Source organism: Engystomops pustulosus, chromosome 10, assembly GCF_040894005.1.
Source record: "Engystomops pustulosus chromosome 10, aEngPut4.maternal, whole genome shotgun sequence".
Lineage (NCBI taxonomy): Eukaryota > Metazoa > Chordata > Amphibia > Anura > Leptodactylidae > Engystomops > Engystomops pustulosus.
In genome coordinates, this window is record NC_092420.1 from 33622405 (window position 1) to 33644390 (window position 21986).

The 21986-nt window shown below is 42.0% G+C and overlaps 1 protein-coding gene across 1 annotated transcript in view; it reads right to left on the reverse strand.

Moving 5' to 3' along the window:
* FAM83F (family with sequence similarity 83 member F) overlaps positions 1 to 11382 on the reverse strand; it is a 31699-nt gene extending 20317 nt beyond the window's left edge. Inside the window, exon 1 of the mRNA XM_072127737.1 lies at positions 10895 to 11382. Coding sequence (XP_071983838.1) covers positions 10895 to 11353 — 459 coding nt within the window. The 5' untranslated portion in view covers positions 11354 to 11382. The remainder of the gene's footprint in view (positions 1 to 10894) is intronic.
* Positions 11383 to 21986: the final 10604 nt, after the last annotated feature.

The following is a 21986-nucleotide window of genomic DNA, read 5'->3' on the forward strand; positions in this document are numbered from 1 at the left end:
TCCTGGTAACCAGCATGAATGGAGAATAAAGAGAATGAATGGAGCAGTGGTCCTTACATCTGTTACCCTAAAATTCGCAATAAATCCATTGTAACTATTTTATATTAATCTATGGTTGCAGAATAAAACCTCAAGATACTTTAAAGTAGATAGTTTAAGTTTTATTTTAAGAGGAAAAGTAATGATTTCTTGTAAATATAGGTGGAGTGGGATTTCCATATGCAGCACAAGGAACTATACAGTGATAAATAGCAGGGCATGTCATAGCAGTGCCAGCTTTCAGCAATTCCAGACAGGATTCCTAGCCCTCCGGCTCACTTTCCATTGCTGCACCCTCAAGATTCTTAAGAATTATTTTTGATGATGCAGTGATTTTGAGTGTGTGAGATTTTTTTTTGTCTGCATTTTATATATGTATGCATTTTTAAAAAATTTTAGTTTTTTTCTGATTCTAGAAACAAAAACTAAAAAATTCTATAAACATAAACTAAAAGTACTGTACGTAACACAAAAACTTGGTTCAAATAAGAGTACTACAGCTACACACAGAGACGAATACAATACTACCCTAGATGCAGTCATGTGAATGGCTTTATGATCATATTAGCTAGTGAGTCCCATATATCCTGTACCGCTTCAAAAAAGCAGCCACCAGAAGACATGAGAACTGTACTGTTTTGCGGGGGCTCAGAAGATAAAGCTAAAAAAAATTTGACAAAAATGCAATTTTATAGTTGTTCTATGGCGTAAAGTTATGGGTTTTTTGTGACTTTTAACAGAGGCAACACCATGTGTATGAAATAAACTTATCACTATTTTTTACTAGTTTAGAGGCGTTGTTCCTCCCCCCCCCCCCCCCCCCGATTTATATGGTTTTGAACATGTTGCTGCTGTTTTTTCTTTTCTAGATAAATAGAAATTTAGATGTTGGTGTGGGTTGTGTGTAACAGGAACAGTTAATAGTGGCATTTGCATTCACACTTCCCAAATAAATAGATAGATGGAAGAGAAAGATATAGATCAGTGATGGCGAACCTATGGCACGGGTACCAGAGGTGGCACTCGGAGCCCTCTATATGGGCACTCTTGTCATCACCCCAGGGCAGAGTTCACCAGACAGGACTCAAGGCCTCTTGCAGTCCCAGGCAGCCCAGGACCCTAGAAGGAAGCTACAATGATGATCCAAACTACTTCTTCTTCTTTCTACTGTTTTTGTGTCCTCAGGGGCCTATACAATTTAATCCTGTGAGTAATAAGTTACTGCTTAAATTGTCGCATTGGAACTTTGCAAAAAATATGTGGTTTTTGGTTGTAGTTTGGGCACTCGGTGTCTAAAAGGTTTGCCATCACTGATATAGATGGATGGATATATAGATAACAACTAAACATTAAGGTATTAACAGACACTATGGGGCAGATTTATCAAGCAGTCTGAAAGTCAGAATATTTCCAGTTGCCCATGGCAACCAATCACAGCTCAGCTTTCATTTCACCAGTGCTCATGAATATTTTAAAGGGGAGCTGTGATTGGTTGCCATGGGCAATTGGAAATATTCTGACTTTCAGACACTTGATAACTCTGCCCCTATTTCTTCAAATGTTCGTTTATTTACCACAGAAATGCTGACAGTAGTGTGAACCTCGCATTACACCTTAGTTTTCAATTATAGCTGGGTGACATGTAGTTAAAGCTATAGCTGTATTTTTAATCCTTGTTCCATTGATACCCAAAAGTTAAAAAAAACAAATGTCACAAGATGAAAATACCAGTTCCGACTTACTTACAAGTTCAATTTAAGCATAAACCTACAGAACCCATCCAGAAAGGGGGCGGGTGGGGAAGGAAGAAGAGGCAGCTAGGGGAAGTCTCTGAATTCTCGTAAAAAAATTCGGTATCCTCCAACAGCACAGATGCTATTAATCGTGAATAGCATGGTAGGTAGGAGAGGATAGAAACATCTGCCACTGAAACCAAGTGTCATAATATTGGGAGTGATATGCAAGCTATTAGTTCCTCCACACCCTAGTCAAAGCCACTTATGTTAACCATTCTCCTATGGATGGTGGACTGTCAGAATCCATTTTCTAGGAATGGTCATCTTAGCTGCCTGGAGAAGGTGATGGGTTAAAGACTTCTTATATTTGGAGGTTGGCATGTCCTATAACATAAATAGGAATGTCACAGGTGCTCCTGCAACCCATGTCTCGGGTCACGGGCGCACCCCTGTATCTCTTTGAGGCGGCTGCAGGCACACTCACACATCCACACTCAAGCAACGGCGTCTGTGGTCAACAGGTGCCTGTGCTGTACAACAGGCAGGTAAAAATTTCACAAGAGAGAGTTCTCCATTATTCTCCGACTGACACGTGTAAGTGGAAACCTGCCAAGATGTCCTGTATCCTGTGCCAGGCAATTTAAATGTGGACATCAACAAGCAATGACTGGCAAAACAAACACTGATAACAAAAGACACCCAACTGCCCAAATAACCAACGAGACAAGGCGGTGACATGTTTAGACAGTAGCATTGTATAGTTCTTCTTGTAAGTGTGTACACTATATGAGATTGTAATAATAGGTAATTTGACTCATTTATACATTTACTGACTTGCTTGGTTTGATATGTGCAGTTTCCACAAAATAACACTACTGGAGCACTTTTTCTAAGAACTGTGAAAATATAATTTATGATGTACTGCATGAAGGAAAGCAAATTTATTTTACCAGCCCCCTATGAATGATTTGTAGACTGACAGAATACAGAATGTCAAGAATTTACAATAGTTATTTCATGGATAGTATAAATATTTACAACCGTAGATATGTCTGGAAAGATGATTAGTACTCAAAAAAAAAAAAAATCTTTCCCTGCATGTTTGCACATACATCATTTAGATAACAGGTTTATGATGCATCACTGATATATTCAATTGTTATAGGATGACCACCAGGCCCCCTATAAGCCGACCCGAGTATAAGCTGAGACCCCTTATTTTACCACCAAAAACTGGGAAAACCTATTGACTCAAGTATGGGAAATGCATTGGTCACAGTCTCCCAGTATATAGCCAGGCCCCTGTAGTATATAACCATTCCCCAGTAGTATATAGCCAGACAGCCCCCATGTAGTATACAGCCTGCCAGCCCCCATGTAGTATACAGCCTGCCAGCCCCATGTAGTATACAGCCAGCCAGCCCCATGTAGTATACAGCCAGCCAGCCCCATGTAGTATACAGCAAGCCAGCCCCATGTAGTATACAGCAAACCAGCCCCATGTAGTATACAGCAAACCAGCCCCATGTAGTATACAGCAAGCCAGCCCCATGTAGTATACAGCCAGTCAGTCCCATGTAGTATACAGCAAGCCAGCCTGCAGTTTTCCAAGCACATACAAAAAAACAAGTAAGTAATATGATGACAATTTACAACTATACATTGCGCAAAAAAATAAAGGGAACACTCAAATAACACATCCTTGATCAGAATGAAATATTGAAATATTGAATATATGAAATATTCTCATTGAATACTTTCTGTACAAAGTTGAATGTGCTGACAAAATCATCAATGGAATTCAAATTTATTAACCAATGGAGGCCTGGAAGTGGAGTCACCCACAAAATTAAAGTGGAAAAACACACTACAGGCTGATCAAACTTTGATTTAATGTCCGTAAAACAAGACAAATGAGACTCAGTATTGTGTGTGGCCTCCACATGCCTGTATGACAATGCCCCTGCATGCTCCTGATGAGGTTGTGGATGGTCTCCTGAGGGATCTCCTCCCAGACCTGGACTAAAGCATTTGCCTACTCCTGGACAGTTTGTGATCCAATGTGACGTTGGTGGATGGAATGAAACCAGGGCCGGGATGAAAATATGATACTAGATTCCTCCTGAATAAATTATATATTATAATAAATTAGAAGGGCCAGACACAATGTATGTTATATGTACAAGAGACAGTGTAGTCAATTGTGTTGAAAGGAGTAGATATATTTTAGAAGCACAAGTTATCCAAGTGACATTATACTGTAAGTGACTGTGGTATTTTATCGGCGCAGTGTGGAGATGTGCTGCACAGAGCTGAAGAGACAACATCTGGTTATGAATTCAATAGTGATAAACCTTGGCCGAGAGAGGTCGCATTGGCGTCCCCCTGATCATTATCACGTGTAAGTTACTAAATGCAGTTTCTGCCTGTGTCACTGACTAATTGTTAGTAATGTTGTCAGCGTTTTCGATCAGATTGTAGTAGCTTTTTAAGGATTTGTCTGTATATTCATTCAGCCAAAATTAGCAAGGGAACAGGGGGTAGGCTTTATTTTTTTTTTGGGGGGGGGGCATCGTTTCAGTTTTTGCCTCAGGCAGCAAATTGGCCAGAATCAGCCCTGAATGGGACATGATGTTCGAGATGTGCTCAATCTTATTCGGGTTTGGGGAATGAGCGGGCCAGTCCATAGCTTCAATGCCTTCATCTTGCAGGAACTGCTGACACACTCCAGCCACAGGTCTAGCATTGTTCTGCATTAGGAGGAACCCAGGGCCAACTGCACCATCATATGGTCTCACAAGGGTCTGAGGATCGGTTTCTGACCGTTTGTGCAGAAATATTCACATTTGTAGCCTGCTGGAACTCCAGCCTCTGGACAATACCAAACAGACACAGTGTCAGGGTCCTGGGTTCATGGACCCTCTGGACCAACATGGGTGGTAGTAATAGCCGACCCCTGGGCCCAGAGTCTAAGTGGCACTTGCTCTTCACCAGAGCCCGCCGCAAAGCAGGATGGTCTTGCTGCGGCGGGGTGCCACCAGGTCATTCCACAGGTGTGATTAGTGTGCGGTGGCAGCCAAGGTGGAAGTGCAGGACACAGTCTGAGCCCTGGGTGACAGCGGGGTAACAGCGCTGGAAGGAACACTGGAACTCACAGCAGGAACACGGGAGCAGGAACGCAGGAACAGACGGGAACACAGGAACGGAAATCACGGAAACATAGGAGCAGGAACACAGGAGCAGGAACTGGAATGCAGGAACAATGTAAACACAGAGGGGCTTTCACTTCACAGGACATGGCACAGGAAATTAAGGGGAAATCTTCTACAGTGGTTCTACGGTCACCATATGATATATCATATTACGACGCCAATTATCTTTTTTTCATTGAACCTGTGTAAGGTGTCTTTTTTCCAGGACCTTTTCATTATTTTTTCAGTCAAATCTGTATGTGTAGCAAAATAGCAAAAAGTTTTGATTCAGACTTTTTTATTTTATAAAATAGTTTTGTAAAATGGCGGTGATTTTAACACCCCCTAGGGCACTTGAACCATAGGAGGACTGATCACTCCTACCATATACTGCAATGCAATTGCTGTTTTTGGTGATTTTTCTACAAACCATTGCAGATCTTTCAGAATGACCTGTCATGGAATCTCACAGAGACTCTTGACTGTCATGGCACTGGATCATTGCCCCCTGATGATGTCACATTGGAAACGTTCTCATCCAAATGGCATTGAACATGCGCCAACAGGCAGCCCCAAATGTAGTATACAGGCAGCCCCAAATGTAGTATACAGGCAGCCCCCAATGTAGTATACAGGCAGCCCCCAATGTAGTATACAGCCAGCCCCCAATGTAGTATACAGCCAGCCCCCAATGTAGTATACAGCCAGCCCCCAATGTAGTACACAAGCAGCCCCCCAATGTAGTATACAGCCAGCCCCCAATGTAGTACACAAGCAGCCCCCCAATGTAGTATACAGCCAGCCCCCAATGTAGTATACAGGCAGCCCCCCAATGTAGTATACAGCCAGCCCCCAATGTAGTATACCGCCAGTAGTAGTATACTAGTCAAGTAAAAAAAAAAGAACTTAATACTCACCCTCCGGTGTCTGTATCGTTGGTGCGGGTCCCGATCTTCAGCGCGAGGCTCCCGATCTTCGGTGCGGGTCCCAGCGGCTCATCTTTATCTTCACATTATGATGACGTCATCAGCGGCGACACCGCTGCATCATAGTGTGCGCCCGCCGCAGAACGCGACTCTGCCAGCGAGAGAACATAGAAGAAAGAAGAGGAGCCGCCAGATCCCTCGCCGAAGATCGGGAGGCTCGCGCTGAAGATCGGGACCCGCACCAACGATCCGGACACCGGAGGGTGAGTATTAAGTTCTTTTATTTTTTACTTGACTCGTGTATAAGTTGCGGTGAGTTTTTTCAGCACATTTTGTGTGCTGAAAAACTCGGCTTATACACGAGTATATACGGTATATATACGGTATATTTTGATAGATCAGCGATTTTGGGATGTGCAATATCTAACATGTTTATGATTTTGACTGTTTATTTGTATTTTTATCAGTACTAGGAAAAGGGGAATTTTTAGGCTTTTTAAATATTTTTTTTTTACTTTTTAAAAATGTATTTATATTTACTATTTTTCAGACCCCCTAAGGCACTTTAACCCTAGGTATCTAAATAATCCTACCATATACTGCTATGGCAGTATATGGAAATTTTCCACATTGTAATAGAAGAGTTAAAAACAGACAGCCTTTGTATGATCAGAGTCTGTCACAGTAACAGATCATCGCTCCCTGATGACGTCATGTGGAGTGACGATCAAAGCCAAGATGGCAGAGTACATGCTTTTTAATGCCATCGGTAACTAGCACCGATCACTGATGTTAGCAGTGGATGTTTACTACAATAAGCTGCAAACACTCACTGGCTATAGGGGGGGCTCAGTCTGTGAGCTCTCTCAGACCACCTGCAGCCAACGCGTGACATACTACTAAGTCACACGTCATTATCGGGTCAAACAAAGGCCATTTTGTGAAAACACAACTCCTCCTTTGAATTAATAAGTAATGTCAGCTATAAGAACTGAATTAATAGTTCAGTCATTAGTCTATACTGTGGACTTTTTCACACAAATGACTCAAAACCATTTGCCGTTATTGGTGAGGTTGAGAAACATGTTAAAACAAGTGAATTACTAGACCGTCAATATATTCTGACACTGTCAATGAACAGTGTTTCCCATATAATACATATCTATATATATAAATGTTATATTCATAATACGTTTAAGGGTCTACAAGGTCACCAAAACATCAATATTTTTGATTAACTTTATAGGGTTCTATGGAAAATAAGTTTATGCAATAGGAAGAACATGCGTAATAAAGTTAACAAAAAGAGTACACTGTTCAGGGTGAAAAAAAACAAAGAAACTAATTTGCGGAAAAAGCTTAACAAAAAAAAAAGACAAGTATGACCTTTACCCTCAGGCTAAGACACACCTATAGATATCACCATACCTTGTGATTTTTGGTGCTTACACTTTCGTTTTGTCCTTGTTACTGATAAGTCAAATCTGATAACATTTAAAGGTAAACTACTTTTTCTTTAGAGATTTTTGTGATTTTTCTGTGACATATCTATATGTTTATGTATGTCACCCTTATTGATTTACATAACTTTCCGAGCAGGAAAATATTTTTTTTACTTCCCTCTTGTCTCTCTGATGTCACTAATCTATTCAACCAGTTTTTTAAGCTCTTCCATAAAGGCAGGTTTTATGGGTGAAAGTTTGTAAAGTGAAGAGATGGAGCGCTATGGGATATCTTCGATATTTCTATTGGGTAAATTGCAAACAAATTAATATTGTCGTCAGCATAATTAAGATTAAGTACTGCAACTTCAAATGCTGTAAAAGTAGAACAAAGGTTATAATTGGACCCAATAGCCTTTGGATGTTAAAAGTCAGTGGAGTGATGGGTAGCGGTTAATTTCGCGCATCCTTGTTTTATATTTTGAGAAGAAATCCCTAAACTCCCTTTATAGGAACCATCTGACATTCACAACCTTATCCTGACAAATGCCTTTACTGTTATAAGGATTTTTGCGACTTTTCATCGCTAAAAGTTGCACAGGACTATTTCAGCCACTTCACTATACTTGTGTTAACATAGAACTACTGCTAGTACAACGCCAAAGCCAGATTCATGACCTGCGACTTTTTAAAAAAGTCACAAAAAAGTTGCCTAGTTAAAGCAGCCCCCACTGGTGTATATGCTGTGATTTTTTATGAATTTTTGCCTTTTTTGCGACTTTTTTAAAGAAAAATCCCAGACACAAGTAGATCATAAGAACATTTATTAAAGGGCCAAAGCCACTCTTGTGAATCTGATGAGCAGCAGAGCTCCAAAGACAGACATAGAACTGTCCAAAGGAGCCGGTCTAAAGATAAATCTTCCCCTATGTTTTAATACTGCATGAACACCTGAGGGTGATGCCACACATGGCGTTTTGAACCAGTTTTTTGTCTGTTTTTAAGCAGTCCATTAAAAACACATCCGTTTTTTAAAAACGCAAGCGTTTTTTGAAAACGCATCATTTTTTGACCAGTTTTAATTAAGATAATTGGTAAAACCTGTCAAAAATGGATGCGTTTTAAAAAAAAAAACGGACTGCTTAAAAACAGACCAAAAACGGTTTCAAAACGTCAAAAAAGGGGTTGTCTACGCTTTTTTTCTAGTTTACATCAGTGACAACCTGAGCAACTCACTGCTGCAGCCAATCACAGGCCTCAATGGTGATCATGGCAGCTGATGGCAACTATTCCTCCTGAATCCCCTGAGAAGAATGCAAATATGTTTTCCAAGGTGTTAAAAGGAAAACAATGCCTCCTTTTTCTACCTTGAAAGGCAGCCCCTTTAACACCAAGTAGGACCTACTAGAAGTCTAAAAACCGGTATCAAGCCAAACCAGTAAGCCAAACCTCCATCTGAATCCCCTCTCTAAACATGGATGCTCTGCTTGGTGCACACATCAAATGGAGAAGGAGGACAAGGAGTCTGAGCCATTGTCCGATCCATCTGTTCTTTGATGTCTTCTGTCAGGGAAAATTTGAGACGCCCAAATACATATTAGATAGTCAACCAACCCCAATTCAATTGGTAAAGCATTCCATTGTGTATGTATTTACTTTGTCTGTAAATTAAATTTTAGGAAATCTGTTATCACAGTTCTGTTTTCACAGGAGTTCTTCTGCACTTTCTTATCTAAATCTTCTAGTTAAGATAATAACAGCGAGTGGGGGTGTCATTAGGCAACAATAGGCTAATACATAAACATAGTGCTGTACTGAGCTATATAGATAAGATCTTACATTGATATGTTTAGTAACAAGGAGTACTTCTTTATGTACAAGTCTGTCCTGTTGTGAACCTAGGCACAATCTATGATTGTTTGTTCTGTTCTAATCTAACACACATCTTATTATTTTCTCATGTATTTAAGAGAAGTTCATTTAGGGCTTTCCTGAGTATTGAGCTCCCATATCGCCACAACAAGTACAACGCTCTGCATAAAAGGAGTCTGAGGTCATCATGCAACCGTCAATCACTCGTGATCTAAACAGCAACATGACACAGCATCTGGAAAATCCATTACTGAGAATGACACCTGAAGTATGCAAAGTTCAGGATCTGTATAATGTTAAGTGGACTCAGTACTATGAGAGAGGCTTATTGGAACCACATGGCACCAAGCACTATGGGAACATTCCCTTCCTAACCCCCAGCTATACCCCTCATACATTGTATAAGACACTAGCAGCTCAATATAGACCAAGGTAAATCTCAGATTCCTGCCAACCTTTACATGTATGTGTCAGGCTGCAGCATGTAAGGCAAACAACCCTCAGGGGGCCTATATAGCTCTAATATTTAATTGGATTATAAAGAATATGATCTGTTATGTTTACGGTAAATCCCATTACCCAATCCATCTCTTTGGAGACATCAGGAAGTCCAGTAATAGGTATGTAATGGAACCTAATCTGCAAGAATTGAGATAAAGGTGTTTTATGTACAACTTTCTTGATTATTCAGATTATTAAATGTTTCGGGAAGTGACATTTATATGGAGGTTGGATTACATTCTAATTTTGGGAGGAGATTATGAATATTTTGGATAGACTACCTACAGCATATGAATGGGTCATCCCTTTAAATAAAAGAAAATAAGAAAAGGAGTTACACACTAATAAAGAATGGAACATGACCTTTAAGGGAACCAAATTATGGTAAAATGATACCATAGCACAGAGTAGAAGCAGAACAATCGATTTATAGTTTTATGGGTAAAGATAACTTTGTATTACTCTAAACCACTTCCCTTTTTGTTTTTGCAAAGATTAATGTAACAACTATATAAAGCAATGGTTCTCAACCTGTGGGTCGGGACCCCAGCGGGGGTCGAACGACCAAAACAGGGGGTCGCCTAAAGCCATCGGAGCCGAAATTTTACTGTGTTTTTACTGTGAGTTGCATGGTTTGGGGTCACCACAGCATGAGGAACTGTATTGCGGGGTCACAGCAATTAGAAAGGTTGAGAACCACTGATATAAAGAATCAAGTGTTTTAGCCCATTGATACTGAAACTTATAAATGGATTTAGGATTTAAAATTTGATCAAGAGGATTATAGGAGGAACCCAGTCCCATATTTCATTATTCCCTTATGAATAATTATGTTTTATCTATTTTCTTATACATCTTGTACATTGTTACAAGAATAGAGGTCTAGACATGTCTGAACACTTCTGCTATACATCTCACTGCCTACATTCATTACTGTTTTCATGAGAGCCAACAATAGCTTGGGTGCAAGACTTCACATGAAGATACTGAATATGTACTCGGTGTGACAGATTGAGTGAGTGTCTTTAAGTAACTTTTAAAGTTTTCATAACTATCCAGACAACATGCACTCTAGATAACAGAAACACATGATAAACATAATACATCATAACATTTATGGCCAGTGAATAACCAAATCGGTTACATTTCTATCTCTAGCATAGAGTATAGCTAAAGGACTTGCTTACCCTCTTTGCACTTTGGATCAGTTCCCTGACAACAGCCTTTATGGTGGGAGCATTTTCCTTAGGAGGGTGAGTATATACCAGCATCTGGCTGACACCTCTGTAATATCCTTTCTCAGGCCAGCCCAGGTCCAGAGGTGGGATCTCTGTATCAGTAAGTGCAGGCCAGTATTGCAGAGTGGACTCTTTATCCTTCTGTTTGTTAGCCTGTTTTGTTTGTTTCTTTGGACTTTCAATTTGATATTTCTTAAAATCACTTTGCAGGTCTGTCAGCTCTTTGCAAGAAAGAAAATCCTTTATCTGGTTCTCCTTAATGTATTGTCTATAAGCCTGGACCCCATTGTTGACTAGAACTTCTAGGGACCTCCTCTGGTCCTCGCTGTAGTAGAAGTAGACCATGTTGTCTGTGATCTTCTCATTGATATGGTCATCTCGCAAGCACATAAGCTGTGACTCAGCCATGATGTCCTTCTTCTGTCTGCCTGCTGACTGTAATGCCTTGCATTATGTACTGGAGGGAGTGGTATTGCAGAGCTCACCTGAGACCAACCCCTCTCTTTCACCCAACCTCCACTCATTCTCTCAGCTGCCAAACGGAACAAGCTGTTAAACCTGAATCCGGAAAGAAAACCAGAATCAATAAAGACTGGATCAAGGAAGAGTTTGTATGTAAATATGTAAAGAAAGTATTTGGTGGAGACTACAAGAGTCAAATAATACAAATAATATAAAATCAAATAATACAAATAAAATAATAAAATCTTTTAGTGCAAAAAAGTACATTAGATATAAGCTTTGTTACCATGTTGTATAATTACTTAGACGATATGTCCCCATGGGACTGACATTTTTTGTTTCAGATCTTATTGCGGAAATGTAGCAGATTTGCCACAGGTTTCACTGTATGCATGGGTAAAATCCGCTATAAAACTCTGCAGATTTTGAATAAAGCTTTTTGTGAAGATTTTAAATTAAAATAATCATAAGTCACACTGCAGCGGGATGAGGTTTGTCTAACTTCTATCCACAATGCTACAAATAGACATAGGTGTAGATCAGCTGCCGCCGAATTTTCTGTGTACTGTGGCTTTGTGCCCTTTGTGGCCCTATAAATGTGCATAGCATTAAACTATACCCCACCCACATGCAGTGTAGAAAGACGTGTCAGTTGTGGACCCGAAAATGAAATATTCAACAGATTCTACAGGTGTCATTTATCAGGCCTTATAAGCTAGTTTTCTGGTGTACATGGCAAGAAAAGTTGCAAATCCTGGCATGCACGGTAGGGAATTGGTTTGACTGATTGAGAGGTTTTTGGCTATGGTCGGGAAATAAGAGTTCTCCTTGTGGAGACTTTGCCAATAGAGGCCGCCCTGTAGGTGTGTGGAGACTGACTTATAGCCATTGATGCTCCACTAGGGGATTCTGGGAATAGATATACTGGTTTGGTTTTAATTCAGCATCATGTCATTAGGCTGAAAGTCATGCTTGATGGTAAGGGGATTGCTGTACAATGTAGCAAAATAGGATTGCTTTTCCTTTTCCCATCTTGGAAAACTTAGTAGCATATTTTCCCAGAATCCCCAGTGCAGTGTCAGTGGCTATTAGTCTCCACACGCCTACAAGGCAGCCTTAATTGGCAAAGTCTCCTTAAGGAGAGCTGTTACTTGGGCAGAATAACAGGATGCCAGTGTCCTCTTATTCTGCTTGTGTACCCTTAATAAAGCATGAATACACCATTGGCCACATGTTTTCCTTGACATAGGGACATTTATCCTGGATTTTCGTACAGCACCACCTAACAGATCTAGCGTAGCAGATCTTCAGCATGTGGGCCACTAGATGAGGAAGTGGCAGTAATTTCCTCTACCATTTATATCAGTTCAATAAATACTCAGACCAGGGTATGATACTGACCTACAATCTGATGACCTTGTGAACAACTGGTGTCCTGCTGTACAGATCTCATATACAGCTGTGAGACTGATAAAGTACCTTTCTTCTTATCATAACTCATTACATGGAAACATACTTTGACTGATATTGTAGATTTATATTATCGTAAACATGTATCAGTTTAGGTTGTCCATATCGTCTCTGATTATGGCGCCGTTACAGGGTTCCACCGCTGGGATACTCTTCCTTCTCCACTGTCAGCTCTTAACTCTGAAAATAAACAACTCTAAACACTTTTACTTAAATTACATGGGTATTCCAGTAATATGAAATTATCATGTAGCCACTAAATACAGACTTTTCCTGGCAAATGGTGGTGGTCCTAGCAAGTATTGTGCCCCAGACTAAGGTACCAACTAGCCTCTGTGCCCAGGCATGCATTTAATTACCTTGCTAGAGCCTTGTAAATCATTGCCCAGGGAAGAGTAACTGCAGGGACACCTCTGATTGATACACTTCACATGACAACTATAAAATACCCCTTGAAAGAAAAGGCCTAGTCAAGGTTTCTTGCCTCCTGTATGTATAATTGTATAAACAATTATGGTGGTTTTTTTGCCTTGCTACTAAAGATCATCATCTCACTATGGAACATTTCAAGTAATGTTAGTAGATGGGGGTCACATTTAAGCCTGAGGTTGCTGCTTCCGGTAGGATGATGCAACCCCTTTCACTTACATTACTTCAGTTGTCACAGGGTGACATGGTTATATTTGGTTATGCGACAAAATCACTGTGCAGGCCTAGTTTTAAGAGACTAGGCCATTGTGAGTTATCCTAAGGATCACATGAAGATGAGTCACACACCTAACAGGTCCTCCTCTACCAGGTGGTTAGTAGTGTGGCAACAATAGGGTCACGCTGTTCACCTTAGTTGGACTGTTCACGTTCTTCATGGCTAAAGTGGCCTGTACAGGTATTTAAGAAGTGTGTGCGCTGTGTTGTCGTATTTAACTTTTATATGTTAAAGATGCACCACAAAAAAGATGCCATTGGACGATTCAACTGATTCGGACTGAGTGCAGGATTTAACTTTCAAATTGTGTTGCAAGGCCTAGCCCTAACATGCACCGCTAAAAGATGGTGAACTCTGTCAGACCTTAGTGGGTGAGCGACACATTCATGATTTCTGGTGCATGATCTTGAATCGCCACATGCTGCATTCTAGATGGACAATGCACTTTCAGTGAACTCCAGCCGCATTGTAAGTCAATGGGGCACATTTACTAAGGGTCCGCAGCCGCGAATCCGTCGGGTTTTTCCCGAATATTTCCATTTTGCGCTGTATTTCACGGGATTGTGGCGCACGCGATCGATTTTTGGCGCAATCGCGCCGACTTTCACGCGACAGAAATCGGGGGATGTGGCCACCGGACAACCCGAAGGATTCGGAAAAACCGCGGAATTTAAAAAGCCATTTGTGTCGCAAGATCAAGTACTCATATACACCAGAAAAAAGCAGGTGAACTCCAGCGGACCTCGGCGCAGGAGCAACACCTGGTGAATATAGGCGCACGGACCTTAGTGAATCCCGGCAGAACCCGAATCAGCGCCGGAGAACCCGCCGCTGGATCACGAATGGACCGGGTAAGTAAATCTGCCCTAATGTGCCCCATAGTGTCAGGCTGTATGTATAATTCCACCCAATTTTTTAAGTTTCTGTCTCACTTATTGAATTCCATAAACCTCAGCTGAATTCTAATTCTAAACTGGTAATTCAAATCCATTCTGTACTACATTATTCAAGTTCCTGTCAAAAAGGGAGCTCCCTAGTTGAGAAGAATATCTGGGTGCTTCCCTAATATGGATACTAAATAGTAGTCACTCCTTCTCTAGACATTCCTGTTCTTCTATTAACCTCTCAATGAATCCACATTTGAATTTCCATACAGTGCAGGATTGTTGTATTTTGTTGTTTGACCTTTTTGTGGTTTTATAATTTTTCTTCATGATACTTGCATTTTTTCCCCTAGTCAGGTATATTTCTCATTGGCTGCATTTTTTGTGGATCTTGCCTTTAAAGGGACTATATACATTAGTCACATGTCCGTCACAACCTGTCAACTGCAGCAGAACCGGCCAACCATCTAGTGTTTATTGGGGCGTTCTGATTCTTCTCCTGTGACACATATAGGGACGTGAAGGATCTAATACATTGGATCTCAGCATTTCTGCTTTGGACGGTATTACCATGTCCCTAAATGCTGTAGACCAGCAAATTACCAATACTTCTGCTTTTATAGAGGTGGTCACACTTGCTGATGACCTTGCTGCTACTTACACTCATATTACTAATTGAAGCTGAAAGGGGTTGTGTTAAGGTAAACCTAGCTGATAGATCAAATCCTGTCATTTCTACTTGTCTTATTTTCCTAAAAAAGCACTGTAACAGAGAAAACATTTTAGGATGGCGACGGCATCGTGGACCGCACCTAAAACCTCAAGAATTCCCTATGGTGACGCAAGCGTGAGATAGCAGAGAAAATCTCCAATCAATAGACTACATGATCTGGGAAGCCTGATATGTTATGCTTTGTATGCTCCTCCTTTTCTACTTTTTTCCTGCTTTTCTATATAGACTTGTGAAACCAAATAAACTTGCACAGTGCCAACGCACTCTAAAAGAGGATATCATAAATCCTCCCCTTACAGTTGTTTCACTGTTTTTGTATTTTGTCATAAATGATGGCACGGAAGTATTTGTCATGTGTTGTTGCTGTTGTTGCAAACTAAACACTACAGGTAAGGCTGCCAATACATGCCAGGACTACACACTGGACTTCTTAGTTTAGAATCAGCAGCACTATACATTAAATTAAAGGAGTTATCCAAGATTAATAAATAACTTAGGGCCAGGCTGGGGCTGGCTTTAAAAAATAAATAAATGTGTATTCGGCCAGCAGAGGTGGTCGGCCACCTCTGCCACCCACAAGCTCCCCGAGCGCAGCTTCCGTGCTCCTGTGAAGAAACAGAGGCCCGAGTCAGACTGACCACGGCACAGAACATCAGCAGCGACGGAGGAGGCGAGTACACTTTTTTTTTTAAAGCCCACCCCATCTCAGCCCTCAATTGTTTATTAATCTATGTTAACCCCTTTAATATTTTATATTATCTAGAATCTTCTGAGCTCTTTGTGCTACATGTGGCGTACAGGCTGGCAATGATCCTATGCCACCTGAAATATGACTGCATCAAAACTGCCTAATTATTGGAACATTTTCGGGGAATAATTGTTCCAAAGCATAATCATTTCCATAAATTGGCCCACGTAAGGTTAGGGCCACACAATCTCACACATGCAGCCTTTCCCCCCACCATGCAAGCTCTTAGGGTGGTGACACACGTGGCGTTTTTAAGCCGTTTTTAGTAGTGCGTTTTCAGATTGGAAAAAAACGCATGAATTTTTGACCAGTTTGAATTAAGATAATTGGTCAAACCTGTAAAAAACGCATACGTTTTTTACGAACTAAAAACGGCCCATAAACGGCGTAAAAACACCATGTGTGTCACCACACTTATTGTCAGAAGGATGGTCCATATTGTTGGTGTCTATGTCAAAATAAGGTCAGCCCATATCAAATTCCCCTCATGATATATTAATTAGTAAATTATTCTTTGCGATATGTTAAATGCACTTTGACATAACACACCCTGAAAAGATCAAAGATGTATGGATCTTATATTTCACCATAAAATCTAAATTTATCATTCAATCATTGGGGTACATGTATTTTAACTCTATTCGGACCACCCGCTGACTTTAGATGCTTCTTCCTTCTCCACTCCTCGCAGCATCACGCTGAATGAGCGCAATGCAGTGAGGAGCAGAGCCGGCCTGGCCGCCGGCTCCATAGACTTGGCGGTCATTTGACCGCCTGGTCTAAATAGGTTAATCAGATCTTCTGGGTCTAATTAAACCCAGTCCAGCTCTGATCAGCGCCACCAGACACAAGTGGACATTTCCCTGTAACTGAGGCTCTTCTATGACATCATGGGGGACATATAAAGTAAAAACACAAACACAAAAAAAATATTAATAAATATTCATAAAAACACAATGACATTTCCCCATATACGAAAAATCCCCCGCTACACTACAAAAAGCATCGCCATAGTTGCCTGTTTGCCCGAGACTATACATATTATATATCAAAACAACCAAAACAAAATAGGAAATGTATTAATAATGTTTATTTTGAGTTAATTTGAAATAAAAAAGTACTATAAATTACAAAAAAGCCTTTCTTTTTACTTTTAATCCAAAATAAAAATTTTTTAAAAAATGTTCAAACTTTTATTTCCTTTTTAACTAGCTCTATGGGGCTCATTTACTTATGCAGTTAATTCACTATCCCGCAGCGCATTGTCCGTCGTTGATTCGGAGCTTGCCGGGATTCACTAAGGTTGTGCGCCCGATATCCACCAGGTGTCGCTGCTGCGCTGAAGTCCGCAGGAGTGCTATTCTTGCGACCAATTTTTAAAAAAAAAATTCTGCGGTTCTTCCGAATCCGTCAGGTTTTCTGACGGCCATGCCCCTGATTCCTGTTGTGTTAAAAGCCGGCGCCGATGCGCCTCAATCCAATCACGTGCGCCAAAATCCTGGGCAATACGGCACAAATCAGAAATATTCGGGAAACCCGATGAAAATGCACGATTTGGACCCTTAAAAAATTTTTTGCGGTGTTTCATTTACTAAGTAGCATGCAAGAATAAAAAATGTTGACCCTTGATGCGGCACAAGCAAAAATTTGCTAAAAATGCCCGGTCACTAGAGCCTTTTTAGGCCGTGTCACTAAGTAGTTAAGTCTGGCTTTTTGGACCTGCTTTTTAGTTGTTGTTTGGCTTTCTGCTGGTCAGATGTATGTGCTTTTTCCTTATAAATAAATGTGGCGTTGGAGGAGTTAAGGTCTGTAGTAAATTTGCAACTTTTTAAACAAAAACTACAAAAAAGTCACAAGCAGCTCTAAGCTATTTCCTATACCTGGAAGAGGATGGTAACTCAAGGAAAACTCAACCATGGTGATCTGAGAAAGGATATTGTCTTGGTGCAAAAAAGTGGCAAGATAGGATATGTGCCATGAAAAGTCACAGATAAAGAAGGAAGGACCAAGGTAAAAATTAGATAAATGTTCCCCATGGAGTTTCCATGCAGCTCCAATACAGTGCAGCAGCACTATAACATACGTGTCCAGTTTCAGTCCTGGTTGTGCAGGTTTGTCAGGTCTAATAGCCTCCAGCGTTATCAGAGGGTTTTGTTATGTGGCTAGAACCTAATTACACTACAAGTTCTTTTTATTCTTTTACAACTCTTTTACAAAAGAGTTTTTTTCACTCCAAACCTTCTGTAATACTTGGTAAAATAAGTTAACCCAAACACAAGCTACCCCAAGGTCTCCCTAAAGATACAAAACAAATAACTTAACGTCTGCAAACAAGTGATCATGTGTACAGGGGCTAATTACAATAAGGAAATAAACAGCTCAAATGGACTGAAACCAGCCATTTATAATGTATTCAACTATTAATTTAGGATGGTGCCTGAATCATGAGAAGTTGATACACATTTATGTTAAATTCTAATTGAAAGCTGAAGTATTCAACTGTATGTAAGAAGATCACAGCTCCCAATTGCCCAGCCATCCGGGGTGGTTGGGAGAATGTTTCTGCATGTCCCTAATGGTCCCAGTCCCAACACAATAGAGAGACATCGGGACCAGGAGCAGGAGGCGGGATCAAGAGAGATGTGTGAAGGCATCTCCTCCACTGCTTGGCCCTGCCCCCCTATCTCCCTGAGAGAGTACAGGGGGCCACAGTATGAGAAAAAGACAGGTGAGCCACTATATGAGAGGAGAGGACCATAGTATGAGAGAGGACAGGGGGTCACAGTATGAGTGGAGGGGGCCGCTGTATGAGAGGAGGTGAGGGGGGCCACAAATGAGAGGAGAGGACCACAGTATGAGAGAGGACAGGGGGCCACAGTACAAAAGAGAGGACAGGGGCCACAGTATGAGAGTGGACAGGGAGCCACAGTATAAAAGGAGGGGGCCACAGTATGAGAAAGGACAGATTACCATTGTATTAGAGAGGACAAGTTGCCACAGTATGAGAGAGGACTTGGGGCCACAGTATGAGAAAGGACAGATTACCATTGCATGAGAGAGGGCAGGTTGCCACAGTATGAGAGAGGACAGGAGGCCACAGTATAAGAGGAGGGGGCCACAGTATGAGAAAGGACAGGTTACCACAGTATGAGAGAGGACAGGGAGCCATAGTATGAGCGAGAACAGGTTACCACAGTATGAAAGAGGACAGGGGGCCACATTACGAGAGAAGACACGGGGCACAATATAAGAGAGGGCAAGGGGCCACAGTATGAGAGAGGACAGGGGGTGCTCCATCATGCTGGAAAAGGCATTGTTGGTCACCAAACTGCTCTTGGATGGTTGGGAGAAGTTGCTCTTGGAGGACATTCTGGTACCATTCTTTATTCATGAATGTGTTTTTAGACAAGACTGTGAGAGGGGCAATTCCCTTGGCTGAGAAGCCGCCCCACACATGAATAGTTGCAGGATGCTTTACAGTTGGCATGAGACAAGACTGGTGGTATTGCTCACCTTATCTTCTCTAAACAAGCTGTTTTCCAGATGTTCCAAACAGTCGGAAAGGGGATTCATCAGAGAAAATGACTTCACCCCAGTCTGTCCCTGATGTTTTTTCTGGAGAGAAGTGGCTTCTTTGCTGCCCTCCTTGACACCAGGCCTTGCTCCAAGAGTCTCCGCCTCACAGTGCGTGCAGATGCACTCACACCTGCCTGCTTCCCTTCCTGAGTAAGCTCTGCACTGCTGGTAACCCGATCCCGAAGCTGAAACACTTTTAAGAGATGGTCCTGAGCTGGCTGGTCCTTCTTGGGCGCCCTGAAGCCTTTTTTGGCAACAATGGCATCTCTCTCCTGGAATTCCTTGATGATGCGATAGATTGTTCACTGAGGTGCAATCTTTGTAGCTGCGATACTCTTCCCTGTTAGGCCAGTTTTTTGCAGTGAAATGATGACTGCACATGTTTATTTAGAGATAACCATGGTTAACAGAAGAGAAACAATGATGCCAAGCACCTGTCTCCTTTTAAAGTGTCCAGTGGTGTGATTCTCCTTGACATTATATCATTAGGAAAAGGAAGGGGGGATCATTTCCTGAACATTATATTATTAGGTACAGACAATATATCAGTAGGAATGGGGTGTGGGGAATTGCTCTGGTAGTTGACAGGTAGCAGTGCAGGAAGCAGTGACACACGCAGGTTTAAAAGTCCAACTTAAGTGTTTATTCACACTTGCAAAACAGAACACAAATTCAGCCTTGGCTTAGGCACATGCAAAAACATTATAAAAGTAATTCCTGCCCGGCTAGGCGCTGTCTAATACATTTTGAGGACCCTAGCTATCCGGGTACCAGGCTGCCTGGCACACGCTCTTGGCCAGCAGCAAGACAGGAGACCCTCAGTTACCTTTTGCTGTGAGAATGCAATCTCGCTTTCAGCTCTCCAGGTAGGGCCTCCCCTACTGCTTCTGGCCTGCAGACTAAATCAGACCCTAACGAGGCCTGTGACCTGCACCTGTGGGCTATACAAAAGCCCAGGACCGAAGCCCGGGTGGAGTAGGAGTCCCACTACCAGCCTACCCCTACTCCATAATAAGCAGGCCCAGTACGGACATTACAAATGTGTCTGTGTTAGCTAGGCCAAAACAGACTATTCCTGCTTATCATGTCTGCATTAACCCTTGGGTTACTGCAGACAAACCCAGGGCTTTTACCACCAGCATTTCATCTGCCTGTAAGACAGATAGCAGTTTTCCCACACAACACCTCTCACTTTCTCACATACCCTCCCCCTCAGTTCAGACCCACCGGGGCGAACTCCTGACATTAAGCAATGCGTTCGGGACAAGGCACCCGCATTGCCCTATAGCTTCCCGGCTCTGTGCTCCACCATGAAACTGAAATTTTGGAGGGACAAGAACCACCTAGTGACCCTGGCATTCTTCTCCTTAGTTCTACTCATCCACGTGAGAGGAGAGTGGTCAGTTATGAGACGGAACTGTCGTCCCAGCAAGTAGTACCGTAGGGACTCCAATGCCCACTTTATCGCCAGACATTCCTTCTCTACGATACTGTAATTTTTTTCAGCTGGCGTGAGCTTCCTGCTCAGGTAAGTAATGGGGTGTTCCTCGCCATTCACCTCCTGAGACAGGACAGCTCCCAGTCCTACATCTGACGCATCCGTCTGCACAATAAACTCTTTCTTGAAGTTTGGCGCAATGAGGATGGGAGATCCACACAACGCAGACTTCAATGCCTGAAAAGCACCTTCTGCTTGTTCATTCCACCGCACCATGACCGGCCTTTTACCCTTCAGCAGGTCTGTCAGGGGAGCGGACATGGTGGCAAAGTTTGGTATAAACCGTCTGTAGTACCCTACAATGCCCAGGAATGCCCTGACTTGCTTTGTGCTCACTGGTTGAGGCCAACCCTGTATAGCGTCAATCTTGTTGATCTGAGGTTTAATTATACCTCGACCGATCACATACCCCAAATAGTGTGTCTCCTCCATTCCCAGCGCACACTTCTTGGGGTTTGCAGTCAGGCCCGCTGCCCTTAGAGAGTTCACTACGGCCTGTACCTTGGCCAAGTGACTCGCCCAGTCTTGGCTGTAGATGATAATGTCATCTAGATAGGCGGAGGCGTATCTCCTATGTGGCTTTAACACTATGTCCATTAACCGTTGAAAGGTAGCGGGGGCCCCATGAAGCCCAAACGGTAATACAACATAGTGAAAAAGGCCCTCAGGGGTGATAAAGGCTGTCTTTTCTTTAGCCCTATCTGTCAGGGGTACCTGCCAATATCCTTTAGTTAGATCCAGGGTGGTGAAGTACCGAGCACCCCCTAGTCTCTCAATAAGCTTGTCCACCCGGGGCATGGGATAGGCATCAAACTTAGACACCTCATTCAATTTTCTAAAATCGCAACGTCCCATCCGGTTTGGGAATTAGAACAATTGGACTGGCCCACTCACTTTTGGACTCCTCAATAACCCCTAGCTTCAGCATCTTCTGAACTTCTTCTGATATGGCTTGTCTACGAGC